This window comes from Pezoporus wallicus, unplaced genomic scaffold (genome assembly GCF_028554395.1).
Source record: "Pezoporus wallicus isolate ANWC-B61680 ecotype Strahan unplaced genomic scaffold, APGP_CSIRO_Pwel_v1 scaffold_3294, whole genome shotgun sequence".
NCBI classification, from domain to species: domain Eukaryota; kingdom Metazoa; phylum Chordata; class Aves; order Psittaciformes; family Psittacidae; genus Pezoporus; species Pezoporus wallicus.
In genome coordinates this window covers 15,601,606-15,615,032 of record NW_026635478.1, presented here as the reverse complement: position 1 = coordinate 15,615,032, position 13,427 = coordinate 15,601,606, and the positions used below count along the sequence as shown (strand labels likewise).

The window sequence follows — 13,427 nt, the reverse complement described above, 5'->3', positions numbered from 1 at the left end:
AAGAAGTCCCTCTCCAGCTTTCTTGTTCGCCCCTTTACATACTAGAAGCTGCTCTAAGGTCTCCCCAGAGCTTTCTTTTATCCAGCCTTAACAATGCCAACTCTCTCGGCCTGTCTTCGTAGTGCTGAAGGCCCCACAGATGAATGCAGTACTACAAATTTGATCTAGCAAGAATAGAGTAGAGGGGAAAATATATGTAATTTATGAATGTATGCGTTTATACCTACATCTTATAGCATAAAGATTATGATTATTTCTTGCATCTATCTTGGATTACTTCCTGTGTATTTTTTTCTGAAACACCCTATGAAACTTCCTGCAGACTTCTCCTGATGCTCAAATACCTAAATTACAGTAATCAGCTGACCACGGAGAAGTGGGGGAATACGAACTGAATAGACTAAAAACCCCACCGCACAAAAAAAAAGCCAAAAACAGCCCACTGCACAAAACACAACCCAAAGAACCACGCCCCCCCCCCCCCCGCAACAAAAGAACTTTAGAGTGATAAAGTGCACCCAAGACATTAAGGCCATGTCACAGCTCTTCTGTGTCATGTGGTGGTGGCTCTTAAAAGAGCCTTTAGGGTGTGAGAAAGGGTCACGATAACAAGAGAATCTGAAACTCAGGCGCGCTCGCCGCGGATGCGCCGCGCCAGCTGGATATCCTTGGGCATGATAGTGACGCGCTTGGCGTGGATGGCACACAGGTTGGTGTCCTCGAAAAGCCCCACCAGGTAGGCCTCACTCGCCTCCTGCAGCGCCATCACGGCCGAGCTCTGGAAGCGCAGGTCGGTCTTGAAGTCCTGCGCGATCTCGCGCACCAGGCGCTGGAAGGGCAGCTTGCGGATCAGCAGCTCCGTCGACTTCTGGTAGCGCCGGATCTCGCGCAGCGCCACCGTGCCGGGACGGTACCGGTGCGGCTTCTTCACGCCGCCCGTGGCGGGCGCGCTCTTACGGGCCGCCTTGGTAGCCAGCTGCTTGCGGGGCGCCTTCCCGCCGGTTGATTTGCGCGCAGTCTGCTTCGTCCGCGCCATAACACTAAGCCACTAAAAGAGGTTATCCACACCGCTAACGCCGAATGAAGCTACAGGGCTGCCGGGGCGTTATTTATAGCATGTTCCCTTCTCTGATTGGCTGGTCGGACAGGCAATGCACCGTTACTACTGGATCTTTTAAAATTCGAAAAGCCCGCCTGGAAAGCGCGCCTATTCTGCAACCTCCCCCCCCCCGGCTCTCGCCCTCCCCCCGCCTTTGACTTGTAGCTATTGTTCTCCCCCGTGTCTGTTTCTTATAGTATTTTTTTTCAATACTTGTCTCACAAATTAAACCATTTAGAGAAAATCTATCCAAACGTAAATGCTTAATCTTAAATTACGCTGCTTTGAGTGAACAGAAGATTAATCTTAATTTTCTCCTAAATGCACCAGAACTTAAGCTTTAAAAAAATAGTTGTTGTACAGGCTCTCCTCAATAGGGATCTTGACAGCAGTATTTTTTTGGCTTTTTTTTATGCTTCAGAAACACCCTTTCTTTCCAGGGTGTGTATGTATGTGTGGAGGCTGTTTTGTGGTTTGATTCTTTGTGGTTTCCCCCCTCGCCCCCCCCCCCTTTTTTTTCTTTTTTAAAGTATTGTAATTTTAGTTTACACATAGTAAAAAGTACTACTTTAGCTCATATGGTAAATACTCTTGGACTGAGAGAAACTGCACCTGAAATGCACTAATGCAAGGAACAGTGCATTCCACAACTTCTGAATTTCTTTCAGCACATGAAGCATTTCCGGGCTGTTGCTCACTGGAATGCATGATTTCTAGTCCATCAGCTTTCTGGTTTCTCTGCTGCATATTCTTGCTGGTTTTCCCTACCTAGGAGCATTATTCTTGAGGACCGAGCAGAGACGGGCTTCTGGATCTAGGAGGGCTGGTGCTGACATGGGGCTTGGAGAACAGCCCAGGGTTGCATGGAGCAGCTTCCCGAATTTCAAACACACCAGTCATAGAAAGAATATAGTCACAGAATCATCATATCATATAGTTCCAATCCCTCTGCCACTGACAGAGACACCTGCCACAATAACAGACAACACCCTAAAAAAAAAAAAAAAAAAAAAAAAAAAAAAACAGAATTTATTATTTAAAATTTTATTAGGATAGGGCTCAGGGGGCAAAGCAGATGTGGCACCTCCGCTCTGGCATCCATACCTTTTCATGTACCAAGCACCATTACAGTTATTAGCTGTTTAAATACAGCAAGTATCTACCGCTGATGCTGTTTACTTAGCAAAAAAAAAAGACCACACAGGGCCGCGAGATACCCGCGAGGCAATGCGGACCTGCCTCTGCACTAGGCCAGCTCACCAGCTCGAAATGGGAGCGCAATTTTAGACTGTTTGCTGTTTTTACAAAAAAAAAAAAAAAAAAGCAAATGTCTTTCAAATAAGCTGCTACTACTAAAATCAGTAATTCGCATATTTGCTAATTCTCTTAATTAAGAGCCCCAAAAGTAATGGCAAAACATTGTTAATTTTCAAGTGCTTACACTCAAGAGCTACTTGCATTAACAATTAACTAGTGAAAAATACATTAACAACAGAAAAAGCATAAGAACATTGCCTTTCAATTCATCATCTTTGAAGCAACACAGCTCTTTTCCAGTTTAAGTGGGTGGCTCTTAAAAGAGCCTTTGAATTCGGTTCGTAAAATGTTCTGGAAAGCGAAAGCTTTAACCGCCAAAGCCATAGAGGGTGCGACCCTGGCGCTTCAAAGCATACACCACGTCCATGGCGGTCACCGTCTTCCTCTTGGCGTGCTCCGTGTAGGTGACAGCGTCACGGATCACGTTCTCCAGAAAGACTTTCAGTACGCCGCGCGTCTCCTCGTAGATGAGCCCCGAAATGCGCTTCACACCGCCACGCCGTGCCAGGCGCCGGATGGCCGGCTTAGTGATGCCCTGGATGTTGTCACGCAGCACCTTTCGGTGGCGCTTAGCGCCACCCTTGCCGAGCCCCTTCCCGCCTTTGCCTCTGCCAGACATTCCCCCCACTTAAAAGCTGAAAACCACGCACAGGAGCTCCCCCCCGGCGCCGTTCTCTTATACTCTGAGATCCGACCTCGTTGGGGACTGTGGAGAGCAGGGGCGTGGCTCCCGTCTTTTTTTTTTGTCTATGTCACAGCTCGTGATTGGAGTATCGAATGCTGTTACTTGTTATTGCACTACCTCCCCCGGTACGAAAAATCCCAACGACGTGCATATCCGTAACTATTGGAAAGCTTTTCCCCCCTTCTTGGATTTGTATATACCAATTTCTCTACATACATGTGTATCTTGTTTTCTTGTATCGACTGAGGTTTTTTTTGAATTACTGCAGTTTCTGTTTATTTTCACGCTGTTTATTAACCTTTTTTTCTTTATTTGTATTCCAAGTTCTATAAACTTTTCTTCTGAAGTTTTAATGTTTTGATATCTCCTACTGGATTTAGGAAATATTCCACAGTATCTGTGCTGTCAGGTTTTCTAATATATTTAGTTTGTATTTTGCTTTCTACTTCTCATTTCTTCAATGAGAAGTTTGATACTCTTTTCCAACTTTTACACAAGCACTTTTGAGTCTCTAAGCACATATTAACCAGAAGGCGGAATAGAGTATTTTTTTAATATCATTACTTTTATATTAGGTTGTAACTTTTACTAATTTTGCTCATTTTGGAGTTATTGCTGTGGGTATTTTTGTTTATTTGATTTTACAAAATTTCCTGTATCATCACTACAGATTTAAATTACTGTTACCTTAATTACTAAGAAAATCAGCTTTCTTTTGTACCACAGATCAAGCTTTTTGGTCTTTATCTGGGTCTAAATCTATACTGGAAACATTAGATTCTGAATTAGTATTTAAGAAAGTAAGGAGCAATCTTTGTAAAAGATCATCACAAATGTCACAGAATAAGAACATCCTGAGCTGGAATAGCTACTAGACTAAGAGATAAAGAATAGTTTCATTTTATGGGGATGTGGGGGAGGAGATCTAAGTGTAACAACAGGAAAGGATTCTACAGGTGTATTGCTAACAAAAGACAGACTAGGGTTAATGTGGGCCCTCTTCAGAAGGAAATGACAGATCCCTGGATTTGGAGAAGGCTGAGTTTCTTTGCCTTGGTCTTCACTAGCAAGTTCTCTTACTATGCACTCAAGTCTTGGAAGGCAGATGCAGGGACTGTGAGAATGAAGACCTTAGACCCACTGTAGGGCAGAATCAGGTTCAAGATCATCTTAAGAACCTGAACGTGCATGAGACCATGGGACCCATCCATCTGCGGGTCCTGAAGGAGCTGACAAATGAAGCTGCTAAGCCACTGTTCATCATATTTGAAAAACTCATGGCAGTCAGGTGAAGTTCCCGACTACTGGAAAAAGGGAAATATAACCCTCATCATCCAGAGGGGAAAATGGAAGACCCAGGGAACTGCAGACCAGTAGGTCTCACCTCTGTGCCTGACAAAATCCTGGATCAGATTCTCCTGGAAGGCATGCTAAGGCACATGGAAAACAACAAGGTCGTTGGTGTCAGCCAGCATGGCTTCACTAAGTGGAAATCCTGCCCAACCAATTTAGTGACCTTCTATGATGGGACTGCAGAACTGATGGATAGGGGCAGAGCAGTTGATGTTGTCTACCCAGACTCGTGCAAAGCGTTCAACACTGTCCTACATGACATCCTCGTCTCTGAACTGGAGAGACATCAATTTGATAGATGGACCACTCGGTGGATAAAGAATTGGCTGGATGTCTGCATGCAAAGAGTTGTGGCCACTGGCTCAATGTCCAGTTGGAGACCGATAATGAGTGGTGTCCCTCAGTGGTCAGTTGTTGGGACTGATCCTGTTTAACGTCTTTGTCAGTGACGTGGACAGTGGGGTTGAGTGCACCTTCAGCAAGTTTGCCGATGACACCAAGCTGTCTGGCTCGGTGGATACACTGGAGGGAACAGGTGCCATCCAGAGGGACCTTGACACACTTGAGAGGTGGCCAATGCAAACCTCATGAAGTTCAACAATGTGCAAACACTGGGCATGAACAGTCCTGACTGTGCAAGGTCCTACACTTGGGTCAGGGCAATCCCAAGGAAACCTACAGGTTGGGCAGAGAAGGACTTGTGAGTGTTGGTGAATGAGAAACTGAACATGAGCCAGCTTCAGTGTATGCTCGCAGCCCAGAAACCACCCATGTGCTGGGCTGCATCAAAGGGAGTGTGACCAGCAGGTCAGAGGAGGTGATCCTGCCCCTCTACTCTGCTCTTGTGAGACCCCACTTGGAGTACTGTGTGCAGTCCTCGTGTCTTCAGCATAAGAAGGACATGGAACTGTTGGAGCAAGTCCAGAAGAGGCCACAAGGATGACCAGGGGCTCGACCTCCACCTGTATGAAGACAGCTGAGTGGAGACCTCACAGCATCCTTCCAATATCTGATGGGGTCCTACAAGGATGTTGAGACTCTTCATCAGGAGCTGTAGCAATAAGGCAAGAGGCGATGGGTACAAACTTAAACAGGCAAAGTTCAGGTCAAATGTAAGGAAGAAATTCTTTACTATATGGGTGGTGAGGCACTGGCACAGGTTGCGCAATGAAGTTGTGAATGCTCCATCATTGGCAGTATTCAAGGCTAGGCTGGACAGAGCCTTGGGCGACATGATCTAGTGTGAGACATCCCTGCCCATGGCAGAGAAGCTGGAACTAGATGACATTAAGGTCCTTTCCAACCCTAACTTAACAGTTCTGTGATTTCAGGATTCTGTGATAATTTCATTTTCTTCTTTTCTTTTTTGGTATGAAACGAAAACACAATTACTACATACTCGTTTAAACTGCCATATTAGTGTATATAATTTGTAATTTATCTTTCTTGTGCTACTAAACCGGGAAGAAGTAGCTTCCTTAGTCATTTAATAGTGATGGAATTACACCACATCAAAAAACCAAAGGAGTGTTTTGCTTTCTATGGTCCTATTAAAAGCTTAAAAGAGGAGTTCATTGTTCTGACATCTCAAATACTGTTTCTAACAATGGCCATAGATGTTTTCATAGTCAATATCAAAACCATGTCTTTTTGAGTGTCTATTTTATTTTATTTTATTTTATTTTATTTGTTTCATGGCTTGGTTTTGAGGTTTGATTTGGATTTTTTTTTTGGAAGATAACAAATATCATTTAGATGAAAATTTTTTCTCACTAAGTAATTTGCATCACTTCAGAAAACAAGTATATTAGGAAACATAGCAATGATTCCTGCTTTTCCCCTCTTACGTTGTTCAACCAGCAGACGCATTCACAGCTTTTACCTGTAGCAATCGTGCTTCCCGCTGCAGACATGAAGAGGAATGCATAGATATAATGAAGAGTCTCATCAGATTTGATGTAGTCCTAGGCATACCTTCTTTCTCTTCTTGGAAGGAGTGAACAGGTAAGCAAATATAATATTTGAGCTTAAAAAAATATGTCATTTTTGCTACAGTTCTTATTTATACAGAACTGAAAGATCACAAAACAGTAGAAAAACTCAAACCTTTGCTGTTGTACCTAGACTAAAGATGTATTATAAATAGTTTTGGGTTTTGTGTTTTTGTTTGGTTATTTGTTTTCATTTAGTGTGTGTGGTGTTTTGTTGTTGTTGGTTTGGTTTGGTTTGTTTCTTTTAAATTGTGACCTTTCTTTACTTACTAGTCCTTTACTAGAGGCAGAAAAGCAAATTTCAATACCCCTCTGTTTCTGCTCCCCAACCCCTACCCATGCTTACTAGTGACAATGCTAAAACAAAAGCACTTAAATTTTTTTTCACTGAGCACATATGCAGACTAAGGACAGACTCACATCATGATGAAATCAAGACAGATTTAATTTTGCAAGACAGAGGCAAAATACTATGCCTCTAATGTACTGAGAAATCTTGCTGTCTATCTCCATGATTTTTACAGTCAATTTTTTGGTTTTTATTTGTTAAGTTTTTAGCTGCCTAGTTTATATTCCAGTTTTGCATTCTGTAAGTAACAAATGTGGTGTTTTTCACATATGTTTAAGGTCTAGGACAATAGGATAGTACTTCTGAAGGGCACTGTATCTGTACCAATAACTTCAAGGTGAGTAATTAGAATATGCACTTATTTATTTAATACTGACTTAAAAGACGTCATACATGACATGCTAAAAGAACTTCAGACTTCAAGTTTTAGGTCAATATTTGGCAAAAATTTATTGTCAGAAATTACATTGTAAGAATATTCATAAATAAATTTCTGGAAATCTATTTGCATATTTTCAAAGTAGTAGTTTTGAATATTGTATGAGTATTGGATAGGTTTTCATACTCCCCGTGCTTTCCACTCACTGGCAGCTGGTGCTTCGCTCCATATTCAAAACATTCTGTCACTTTGAAAGGCAGAATGGAATTGCAATCTGTCCTTTGTGAATGAGGCAGGTTGTACAGAGCCCTGCTTTGTACTGCCACCATGCTCCCGTGATCTACCACCCTGAAAACAATGGATCTCATCTGGACTATCTGTGGGAAAGAAACGAATTGCTCCCTTGTACTGAAAACCTGTGCACTTTTGACAGATCAGCACGCCAATATAGTGGAGGCCAGCTCAGAGGAGAAGGCAAAAAGACAATGAGTTTGAGGAATAATGTACTATAAAGAAAGCTTCATTTATCTCAACACCAGGAAGACTGGAGGATTACCATGTTTTTAGATAAGACACTGCACCAATGAATCATAAGGTTCCCTCAGACAACTAGTAATGTTTTTCCTGAGCAAGTCAGGCCACCATAAGGATGGGAAAAGCCTGGAGGCAGTGCCTGTGTAAGTCAGCCCAACATAAAGTATACAAACTGGACAAGAAATAAAACAAAGTTTGAAAGAAGCAATGGTCTTGAGGTGTTAACCAATATATCCCTTCCCAGCAACTGGGGAGGCCCAGCATTGAAACAATGAGCATATAGAGACCAGTAATAAGAATCGTGTATATGCTGTGATTCAACTGTATATTGCAAATGCTCTATTATGCTTATGATGTGATTTCAGCACATTGCTGAATCACTCCACTAAATCGAAATCCCATGTCATGCTCAATAAGGAAATTTGTTCTTAAACATTAAACTCCTTATGCATAATATATAAAAGAATCTGGTTGGAGACTATTCAGTGGAGATGTAGTCAACTGGGACCTGTCTTTACACATGGGTAAGACTGCACACTGCACAGTATTTAAATTCTTTGCAACACTTGAGGCTTTTAAATCTATCCCAGTGGTTCTTGTTCTTTGTATCCCCATGCTTATATACCCCACCTTCAGTACAGCGTGTAAGCCACACTATGAAGCTGCGCTTACTGAAATCAAGCAGCCCACATAATTTTGCCAAGAAATTTTTGAAGCACAGAAAGCTTTTATCTTGAGACTGAGGCCCAAGTCAATATTTGCATGTGTGGATTTGCCATTTGGAAGACATCTCCTGGCAGCAGCATAGTTGAAGTGGTTTATGCTGCTTAAGTGAAACTACTAAACAGTGTCACCTAATGTTTAAATGTTACAGCCATCATGATAGCCTTAATGATAGATACTTTGGTAACTGACTTCATCTCTCCCCTCCCCTCTCCTGGCCAGTTGAGACAGTCAGAGGCTGAGACACCCATTCTCACTTTTTTATTTAAAGGCTCCTCTCAATCAAAGATGCAAAAGATTGGGCTGCAACCGTGGTTTGGATTGTTTTCAACCTTCTTGCTGCCAAGTTCATAAGCTACACAGGGACTGATAAACTAAGACAAGACCTCTGCCATAGTCCAGCAGCCTGAACTGACCCTTGAGGATGCAGTTTGCATGCACAGAGAGTGGTTTCTCACAGATCTTCCAGAAGTCATCTTGCTTCCCTTGCACCATGCCAGCTGTGGGGAAGGGCAAGTGCCTGTTGTCTGAGTCACTGCCATGTTGCTCTGTAAACCAGCAGGAGCTGAATGCCATTTCCTCATGGAAAACAACATCACAGGATTAGTCTCAAACAGCGGATTGCAGGAAGGGACACTGCAGACGCACTTCCGAAGGAATGTTGTACTTGGCAGGCACTGACACCCAAGCACTCACATGGCCCTGCCACCAGTTATACCTACTCCTCACAGGGCCAGATGTTTCAGGGTTCCTTTCAAATCAATAGTGTTTGTGGTAGAATTGCAGAAATACATTTTCTGAGGTGTTTCTCTCACACAACAATGTGCCAGCTGTCCAGACTGTTTGTGCCCAGCCTAGCGTGACTGGAGTAGCGAGAGTGATGTGCCTCATTCTGCCTTGGAAAGAGAAGGCTTGATGGGCCTCACCCACACCACACCACCCACAAGCTGAAGTCTTGCAGGCTCACTGAATAGCTGGTATAGCTGAATAGTCTATGAAGAAAGGCTGGAGGAAATCCTAGAGTAAGTTTGGAGTGTTGGGGAGATATATGTGTAATATGCCCAGTTACTCATGTGAAGCTGGTTTAGGACATGGGAGAGAACGGATGGGGTCAATAATCTGCAGCTGGGGGGAAGGGATGCCCTTCTGCCCATGTTGTTTTCCTTCCAGGGCTCTGGACTTCTCTAAAGAAGACACAAAAGGACCTCACCAACAAGTGTTTCCCAGAATCTGGGTAGCCTGTGGAGCTCAGAGCTTTGTAGCACACCATGAAAATCTACTTCTGCATTCAGGTAAGGGACAGCAAAAAGCAAACCAGCTACTCAACAACCACAGCTGACACTTGACTGCTGCTTTTAAATCCTTATTCTGCTTTTTAAACTGGCACTTAAAGCAGCACAGATCACCTGATACATTGACTATTGATTCAGATAGAAAGAGGTATCATGAAAACATCGTGAGTGCAATGTTCCTTGCAGAGCTGAGACTGATCAGCTCCTCTCTTTTCCTTAGATCCTGCAGAGCTGCACTGGGCAGGAAGTTTTGCTGTTGAACTCTGCCAGCTTTTATAGAGTTCTAAGTACTTAACAGCAGCTGAAATACTGACCTTGTCCAAACAGTCTCTCTGGAGCATAGTTTTCCAAGTAATGAATCTACTGTGGGCATCCCTGTAGGAATGTATTGAATTTTGTCTTGAGTTGTGTTTCTGGAGGAAGCCAAGTCTGGAAAATGATGACGTGCATTGTGCTTCCAGACACTACTGCTGTGCTTTGTCTTTGTTACAGTAATACTTGGTTGGAAAACAAAATACTTTGGTTGGAAACCCCAACTGCTTACAGGGTTTTATTTATACTTACAGTTTATTTAAGTCTCTTTAATTGAATGCCTTACTTTTGACTCTGTCTACCCTTCCTAAACTTACAAAAAGTAGGGTACTCTCTTATCATTCATGTCATTCCAGAAAACATCAAGTATTATCAAGTATTCATCCCTGGGCTATTCTTCACTGATTGCCCACAGTCACTAAGTTGTTAACTATGGCCCTTTGACCCTATACTACAATTTTCAGACATTTAACAGCCTGTTGATCCTGCCTGTACTTCCTCAGGTCCCAAATGAGAATTCCATGAGAGGTAGTTTCACAAGTATTCCTAAATTGCATACAACACTCCTCCCTTGTCCACATCTATACTCTCTTATCTATAGTTCTGTGATAATTACCAGTACCTAAACATGCCAATGTTTTTTCATTGCACTCCACCCATCAGCAAGAGTCAACTATATCCATTTTACATCTGGTTGTTACTCAGTCTCACTGATTTTTGGAGACCCTGCAATCTTCCCAAGTAACCTTTTCTATTCCATATTAGAAATTATTTCCTTACTGCTAATCTGCTGAAGCAAAGAACATTAGTTCCTGTATTTCCTACAATGTATACCACGGAAAGATGACTTCCTTCCTTCCTTTTCATGTTTTAAGTGTTTGTGAAAAAACCTGAGGTTATAAGTCTGTGAGTCAGGGAAGTCTAACAATATGTGTCTTTCCGTTAGGGAAGAGTTCCTAGCCTTTCTGATAAATAATATTGCTTTCTTCTGTGTATTCTGTTAACATTCATTTCTCATTACCTGAAGTTCAGTACTAAAAATTGGGTCTAAAACTCCAAGTGAGACTATACTGTTCCTGGCTACAGAGAAAGACCTTCATTCGTCTTGTAGATGTTGTCACTGTCTCCTTTTCCTAACACCTAGTAACAAACTGCTGCTGATTCAATGTCAGTTTACAACTATAATCGGAAGTTCCAGATCTACTCTGGTGCTCATCAACTGCTACTGTCTAATATTCATAAAATTGATATATTTCTTCCCAGGTGAAGTCTCTTACATATTTTTGAAGATAGTTCCTCCAATTTATCAGGCATTTTTCAATACATAAACTGACCTCCGTCATTCTAGAATTCATTTGCTTGTCGGTACATATACCATTTCTATACATGCCCTTGTAGGCTGTAAATCACATCATAAATATGCCTAGGACTGATCCTGTTTCTCTGTTTGAGACAATATTTTAATTTTATAGTTGACAATCATAAACATTTAAATATAATTTTCTACCTTCTGTGTGTGTGTGGAGTTCTAGACCAAGTTTCCCTGATCATTAGTTTCACTTCTAATATTTTTCTAAAAGTAAATAAAATGGAACAGACAGAAAACCTGCACTGTATCGGCCAGATCTAGGGAAACACATCCTCTACTGAAACTCTTTCTGAAGTTAATTTTGGAGCAAGCCAGTTAAACACGGTTTTAATTTCTTCCCTTGCATCCTACAAACCAATGTCTGCTTTGAGTACTGTAGATTCTTGAGTTTATTCATATCTTCCTTGAGTTTGGCAGAGCTGGTAGTTATTACGACTCCTTATCAATGCAGTTCCTTCCCCAGGGTGGAAGGAATGACCTGGCCAATACATAAATCTGTAATCCAGAATGACTTATTTGCTTAGTTCTTGCCCATGTTCTTCAGGTACCCTAACGAAGAGACTGTATGGGCTGGGTGCATAGCTGGGTCTGCAGGTAAGCTTTCAGCATCCTGTTTCCCTTCACTCAGCATGAAGGGCTACAACAACCTTTGATAGCTTAGGAAATGACATCTAATAACATATACATCCTGAGTACCACTGAAGTGGCAGGACGTAGATTTTCTATGTTGATGGCCTAGTTTTGATTTTCATCTCTGACTGAATCAGTATTTGCAATATGACTCACAAAAAAGAACTGCCATTTGACTGTGTTGTCCACCTGGGAGAATAGACAATACATAACATTGGTTCAGACACCACATTTCATTTTATTTCCAGGCACCAGGTAGGGTTACCTTTTCAGCCTTTTACATGTAGGTACCTATATTTCTTCATCTGCCTTCATTTACTGGCTTTCTCTTTAACAGAAAACAGCACAAAGTTGAGTACTCCACATAACAAAGTAGAAAAAAACCTGCTCAACTGAGATTCTTATGTGTAGTACTACACTACTAATAATGATAATTATCAGTCTTAGGGATGGGTGGACCGAAATAAAATTTATTTATTAGAGGATCTCTGATTCAAAGCTTTTTATAAGCTGGAAGGAAGATTTTGATGCTTTAGGCTGTCCTTTTCTGGACAGACAAGGAGATTTTGAGGCTGATTCATTAGAATGCACAGCCCTTCTTTTTTGCTGGTTAGCAAGCATTTAGCAGTTACAGCAGGCAGGAATGTCACCTCTTCTCACCTTTTGATCACTCCAGAATGTAGGGATGTTTTTTTAAAGTGGAAGTTTTGCTGAGACTCCAACTAGACTTAAGTCCTACAGTCATGGACAACATGTTCACTGAGCCAAATCAGGGGAGTTCAAATTGGTCATGACAAGCCTTGAAACTAAGGACTGTGTGAGAGGTAACAATTTTTTTTAAGCTACCTTTGTTTAACCACCAAGATTTAAAAAGTGCTGCTAGGGCCATTCAGAGCCAATCTGCACACAGGTTTCATAAATTAACCTGGAGAAGTATTATTTGCAAAATAGTACTGAGAGATATGAGCACTGGTGAGACCCATCTGGAGTCAAGTTCTGGCCTCCCTAGTGCAACAGAGATGTAGATACAGCTAGAGTGAGAAGAGTGAAGGGCCACAAAGTTGTTTATGAGACTGGAGCATCTCTCATATGAGGAGATGCTGATAGAGCTGAGACTGTTCAGCCAGAAGAAGAGAAGGCTTAGAGGAGTCTTTTCCATGTGTTCAAATACCTGAATAAAGCAGACAGAACCAGAGTCTGGTTCTGGAAAAGTTGCAGTGTCTCCCTGCTCTAGTTGAACCTTCTTCCAGTGTGGGGGTGGGAACTATTGCATTAAGTGTTAGATTAGAAGGCAATATACTTCTTTTTAGGAGATGTGATTTCCCTAACACTTAAATATGTGTCAGCATATTTTTGGTAGCTTGGCTGAAGTATATATCTTAAAAAGATAGAGG

The 13,427-nt window shown here is 42.0% G+C and overlaps 3 protein-coding genes across 3 annotated transcripts in view; 1 reads left to right on the top strand and 2 right to left on the bottom strand.

Annotated features, from left to right (window-relative positions):
• LOC130610356 (histone H2B 1/2/3/4/6) overlaps positions 1-13,427 on the top strand; it is a 98,860-nt gene that overhangs the window by 71,196 nt on the left and 14,237 nt on the right. The window lies entirely within an intron of this gene.
• On the bottom strand, positions 626-1,037 carry LOC130610311 (histone H3). The gene has a single exon (XM_057430072.1). It carries the CDS (start codon positions 1,034-1,036, stop codon positions 626-628), a length of 411 nt encoding a protein of 136 aa, XP_057286055.1. The 5' UTR covers position 1,037.
• LOC130610401 (histone H4) lies at positions 2,723-3,038 on the bottom strand. Its single transcript, XM_057430247.1, has one exon. The coding sequence runs from the start codon at positions 3,033-3,035 to the stop codon at positions 2,724-2,726; it is 312 nt and encodes a 103-aa protein (XP_057286230.1). The 5' UTR covers positions 3,036-3,038; the 3' UTR covers position 2,723.